The 6,219-nt window shown below is 39.7% G+C and overlaps 1 protein-coding gene across 3 annotated transcripts in view; it reads right to left on the reverse strand.

The window, feature by feature from the left end:
* Positions 1-6,219, reverse strand: part of abr (ABR activator of RhoGEF and GTPase) — a 127,637-nt gene that overhangs the window by 73,675 nt on the left and 47,743 nt on the right. Inside the window, exon 1 of one of the 3 annotated variants that reach the window (XM_034890081.1) lies at positions 2,677-2,949. The exons of the other annotated variants lie outside the window; for them this stretch is intronic. Within the exon in view, the coding sequence (XP_034745972.1) occupies positions 2,677-2,802 (126 nt within the window). The 5' untranslated portion in view covers positions 2,803-2,949. Of the gene's footprint in view, positions 1-2,676; positions 2,950-6,219 lie in introns of those variants that run through there. 3 annotated transcript variants of the gene reach the window in all.

Raw genomic sequence — 6,219 nt, forward strand, 5'->3', positions numbered from 1 at the left:
GAATCTGGAAACATGTTATTGGCTTGAAGAAATCTAGCTGCAAGCAGTGAAGTGAACTTGAAAGGTTAAGCTGAGGTGAAATGCTTGACTGTATTGCTGTTGATATTCCACATTATCCCATCATGCATTGGGCAGGAATCAGTGAAACATACTAGATTGGATGAGACCAAAAGTCAGACTTGCTTCACTTTAGACCTTTGGGCATTTTATCGCCATCCAATCCATGTGACGTACATATGTATCTAACTCTTTGGGTGTAACAGACCATAAACCTCATTGGTTAAGATAAAGTGTTCAACAGTATTGCAGTCTTAAACGAAGCAAAGTATGTACTGGATTAGAAGGCGCATCACATTTTATTTGACAAAACTCTGTTTTTAATTACAATTAAACAGTAATATGTAGTAAAGCAGATGTGATGTGATGTTTGAGGGAGGGGAGTCAAACTGTGGAATTCTCTGGCAAATAACTTCAAATGTTACTACAAGGAGAATGTATGGAGACCAAATAGTCGGACGATATGAACTGAATGAGTTTATGTTTAATATCTGTGTGTATTTTGATGTGCATGCATATGCTTTAAAAGGATCTTAAGAGTATGGGTAGATCATCTACGGTAGACCATCCTTGTGAAGCTGAACTAAGAGAGTTCTTTTCTTTGTTCTTTTTGATCATGGGATAAATTGTTGTAACAAAATGTAAACATGTACTTATATATTGTGTTGGAAGTGCACACAAAGTGATTAAAAGGAATGACAAAATTAAATCTCTCTTCATCTATCTAGGGTTTTATTTACTCAAGCAAGAAAAAATGTATCAAATTGACAGATAAAAAAGGAAAATGCATATAGATATCTGTCAAATAAGGTAACACAGGCTAATTGGCTTTACTCTACGTGGACCGATCATGCTCACTGCAGTGTGTAGTCGCCCCCCCTCCCGCCCCCGCCCCCTGCTTGTAACGATATATAATGTTCGCCGCATGATTCACACTATACTGTAAAAAGGCAAAAATATCTACAGTGGTGTTAATATAATCTAAACAAGTTCGGGTCAGGCCACTGTATGCAGAAAGCATATTAAAAATGTGTTGACCAAAACAATTTCAAAAGGTGTGAAAGCTACGCAAGGAATCCTCATTTAAATATCCCTCCATAATAAACTGCATATTGGTTAACAGTAAGCCAACAGCTGTTCAGGCTGTTATTCACACTTTACCGCTGCTCAACAGACACACAAAGTCCAATAAAGTGGGAGTTGTAAAAGTGATGTTGAAGTGTTATATGTACTTTAAGGGAGGGTAAAGAACAGCCATGAGAGCAGAAATTGAAGATTAATTATTAAACCAGATCCTTACAATGATATCAGGCAGGGCTGGTGTGCTGATAAGAGAATGGAACCATGACCTTATGGTTTTAACCCAATCACGACTAACGTCCACCTTCTGACAAGGATGTTATCCCTCAAGACTGCAAGTATACAGTATTTCCACAATACATACTTTCTATTTCTCAATAAGAGGATTATTAGGAATTTGTTTGCTGGAGAAATACAGAGATTGAATTTGAATGCTTGTGCTTAATATCCCTGTGATTGTGGGGTGTCATTCATGTATCAAGCTGCGTTCACAATCCCCTCAGTAAGTTCATGAAGGATTCTAACAGCACATGTACTGGCAGGGTTTAGGTGTATGCGACGGAGCCTCTGAGCCTGTTTCAATGCTGTATTCCTTGAAAGAAACGATAACTTCTGACTAAATATCAAAGCAAAAGCAGCACTAGAAATGAGTCATCTTAGATGCTTCTTTGATAAAAGTCCTGCTGCAGCTCACCATTTATTTTAAGCACAGCAGACCACGTGTGTACACATCTTTAGACACTGTTTTTTTTAATAAATGTCATTGTATTTTATTTATTCCAATTACACCCCAGAGCTTCTCTAACAATATTTCTTAAATATTTCTAAAGTCTGAGATGCCAGATTCTTCCTTGGGCCTTGACGAAACAAATGCATTGTATTGTCAAAGCAAAATCTGTTGGTGACGTGTAAAGCTTACTCCTTTAGTGACAAACATGTCACAGTAAGATTTAAAAAAAAAAAAAAAAACAGGAAAGGAGGGGGAAAAGAGTTTTTTCCAACAGTGGGAATATTTTCCCTCCGCTGTACAAAGAGCTACTGTGTGGCGAGCAGGCAAGATGAGAAATACATGAGTGGTGAAAAGATTTTTCCAGAGCAACCTGCTGTCCTGAGCTTACACTTCTCTGTTACACTTTATAAACAGAAGAAAGCTTTTTCTATTGTACCTTCTGCTTGCATTCTGTGTGATAAAGGAGCTGATATCAAGTGTGACCAGGAACAACAACACAGGCAGCAATGCTTGTCAATTCATCTCCTGGGAGGAGCGCACACACACGCACACACAGAGAGTTACTATTAGAAACAGACCTGCAGTCTTGAGACAGCAGCAGTGTGAGGAGACATGTGCTGCCTCATCTGGCCATGTTGACACACCAATGGCTGTCACACACACACTCTTAAAGCACAGATGGCTCATGTTACATGTAGCAGCACACAGTTATGCCACATCACGCCAAAACACCAATAAGACTTGTTAGTCACATTTGTGTGTGTGTGTGTGTGTATCCCCTGCATCCAGCTGTCCAGCCACTGTCTCACCTTGAACTGTCTATGTAACGGAGTGATGGGCTCCAGCTCCCCATCTCCATATTCAAACACCTCTTCCTCCTCCTCCTGCAGCACCCTGTCCAAGTAGCACAGTGCCTCCTCCTCTTCCTCCTCCATGATAAGTCTCTTTCTTTCTCTCTCTCTCTCTCTCTCTTTCTTTCTTCCTTGCTTGCTTGCTTGAGATTCCCTTCTTCAGGGCCTGCCTGGACACATCAGTGTTTTCCTTTCAGAGCAAGTCGTCTGGACACCGAGAGAGAAAGAGAGAGGAGCCCGCCTACACAACCCCACCCCCTTCCTCTGCTGGGCTTCCTGGTGTTAGTATGTGTGTATACCGTGTGTGTGTGTGTGTGTGTGTGTGTGTGCCACTGTTCCACCTCGGTCGATGAGGTCTGCCCTCCCTCTACGTCCGCCCCTCCCCTCACAACAAACCCTATCCAGCCACTTCCTTGATGACTACATAGACCCTTTCTGTCTGTGCTTCACTAGGAGACTCAGTCCGCTTTATTCTATTCATTTCTTTCTTCCGTTATCTTCATGCTGAAGCCACTTCCTCAAACACACAGTTCATCTCTTTCTTGCAAGAGTGTTAAGGGTTTTCCCCCCTTCTCTCTGGCCATTGTCTCTTTATTGATCTGCTAAAAGCCGTGGATGTGGAGCTGAGACGAGCTCCCATGCTGCTGGTGCGGCTGATTCTAATTACAGGTCACATAGTTCAGTGTGTAACCGCGATTTAGCACCGTCAGAACATGGGCTTCAAATGTAAAGTGGTGTTAAAAAAAAGATGTGTGCATTAGAAAAATCAATAGAAATTAAATGAAAGTGAAAATGTGAATGACAATCCAGATATGATGATTCAGCTATAAATTTGTGTGTATTTGTTAATAAATACAGTTCACTCGCCACAATGTCTCACCATGCTCCTGACCCTTAGATGCCACTTTACATCCTCCACTATAAAGCCTTCTTCTAGATTTGCTTACCCCCTTTTATTAGGCTCTCTTACGGGATCTTCTGATCTGTGCAGGACATTTCTGCAAATCTAATCTTGCGAAATCCAGACTAGCTCTTCAGATTGCTCACCTCCTAGCCTATATTAGGTATGTAGGTCAGACGTAATTTACAAGCCAAGGACTTGGAAGAGTGTTGGGAAAATAAATAAGTGTAATAAAAGTGTGCTTGTGGCTTGTATTTCTAGGTCACCACAATTACAAGCCACTAATATGGGCAGAGAAAGGAACATAAATAAAGAGCACAAAGGGAAGGAAATAATGTCAGATCTAAAGTCAGACTGAATGGAAAAGAAGAAGAAATTTAACAAGGAGGGTGTAAAGAAAACTAAAAGCATATAACTAGTCAAGTCAATTTTATTTACACAACCCAAAAGTAACAATTGACTCATGTAACTATCCTCAGACTCATCATTCAAATGAGGAAAACCCTTTAAAGTAGGGGGGGGGAAAGGAGAAGAGTGGAGGGAGGTACATGCAGACATACAGAAACTGGTTATAAAGCATCCCAAACTACAAACAAAAACCTTGAAGATCATTTAACTCTTGTGCTTGTGAATTTACACGTTCCTTATGCTGATGTTTTGCATTTTGGCATAGACGTGTCAGCGTTGGCTCTCTCATGTCAGCAGATGAAAGGCAGACTCAGTGGAAAGAAAGGCCGATTTAACAAGGCGGTGAGAGGGCGACCGGTGGAGAGAGTCCACGAGGCTGCAGCGTCTGCCATAAATCCTCCAGTAACAACCTCTCGCTGCGTCAAACCAGCAGCACTATGAACCCATCTGAGTCAATTTGACTCTCAAGTCTCAGGGTCAGGAGACATATAAAGGACAGAGTGGGTGGATAAATACAGAATATACTATCAGAACTACAAATCCTGATAATCTAGCGCTACATTTTGCCCAACACTATGCATGCAATGACACTTGAAGGTGGCTTAAGAATTCAAATGTTTTAGGAATCTCTTCCCTGATAAAAACCCTGTGAGGTCAAACGCATTTGGCATTTTTACCATTAACATACCCAAGTAAATAATATTAATATATAAAGTCAATGTTTGCAGTTCAAATGTTTTTCTCTAAATACAAGTGCCTCTGTATTTAGTTGTTAAGAGCACACCTAAAAGATTTAATTGAGCCCTTTTACAAAATGTCTTCAAAGTGGTTTGTGTGAATGAACATATCATTATTTCTCATTAATAGTACTCGTTTCTGGTTAGCCTCTATTAACAAGCATTCCCTTCACATTTTTCATCATCCCATATGTTCATACCCTCCACTAGATGGAGACACATTTCCACTTACACAAGCTGTCGCTGGCATATTGACTCATATTGAATTCTACAGAACAATAAGCTTAATAATTCATAAATCGCTTCTATAACAAGCAGGTCAATGATCAAGGCCACTGTGTATTTCCATTACTATGATAAAACAGCTTCTTCTGTCAGACTATTGAACAATAAAACACTAAAACAGATCAATCAATCTGAATACTATTCATTTACTGTACATAATCATCTGATTGAATGCACCTTAATCTCAACCGCGCTATTTTAAATATGGATATCTATACTCACAACTGTATATATCTAGATATTTATATTTTCCTGTTTTTTTAGACTGTATATTTATCCCTCAACATGCACACACCCTACAAGCATTTATTTCTTTTTCATTTATATCTTGATTTTTTGACAGTGTTCTTAATAGTTTCTGTGCTTTTTTTTTAAAGCTTTGAACTTTGCATATAATTTCGTGCTACAGTGTACAGTGGAATGAAAAGAAATCTTGAATCTTGAATAAGACACCGGACAGAACAATTATAACAGTATTGTTGTATATTTTAGTATTGTTTTTAGTTATTGTAAGACCTGAAAGATTGTATGCTGTATTTGCATATCTAATTACTTTGTGATGGTATGTTTTTGTGAAATAAGGGGCAAGACCAAATAAGTTATGTGCTTCCGCCTGCTCCTTCTTGAACTAATTTCAAATGTGCAAATACTGAATACTTTCAAAATGTAGTTTTGTCTTGCCACATTGTTGTTTGTTCAAGATAAATAAATAAATATAATGAAATGAGGCTGTGATAACAGAGCTGCTTGGAAAAAAGAACCAATGGGTTTTATAGAGCAAATAAAGCAAGTAGGAGCAGTTGTTGTTTTTTCATCACATAACAAACGTCTGAGCCAACCAACCACTCAGGGTTATTGTAGTTTTCATTCATCCTTTTTAACGCTACACGTCAAAGCTACTGAGACGTGTGAAAGGAAAGCCTGCTAGCCTCTCTTACTGCGTGTGTCTGTGCGTGGGAATGGCCGGTTCAGGTCAGGGTCAACATGACTCCTTCCGAGCTTCCCTGGGTGCTGAAGCACCCACGCCATCCAGACACAGTCACAGTCATACAAACAGCTGCGAGGCATGAAAAGTGCCCTGCTTAACCCTGACCTACTGACATGAACATGGGAGTGAGTAAACATCAGGACCACGGGTGCTGAATTATGCAGATATGCGGAAATTAACTT

The sequence above is a fragment of the Etheostoma cragini genome, chromosome 13, assembly GCF_013103735.1.
Source record: "Etheostoma cragini isolate CJK2018 chromosome 13, CSU_Ecrag_1.0, whole genome shotgun sequence".
Classification (NCBI taxonomy): domain Eukaryota; kingdom Metazoa; phylum Chordata; class Actinopteri; order Perciformes; family Percidae; genus Etheostoma; species Etheostoma cragini.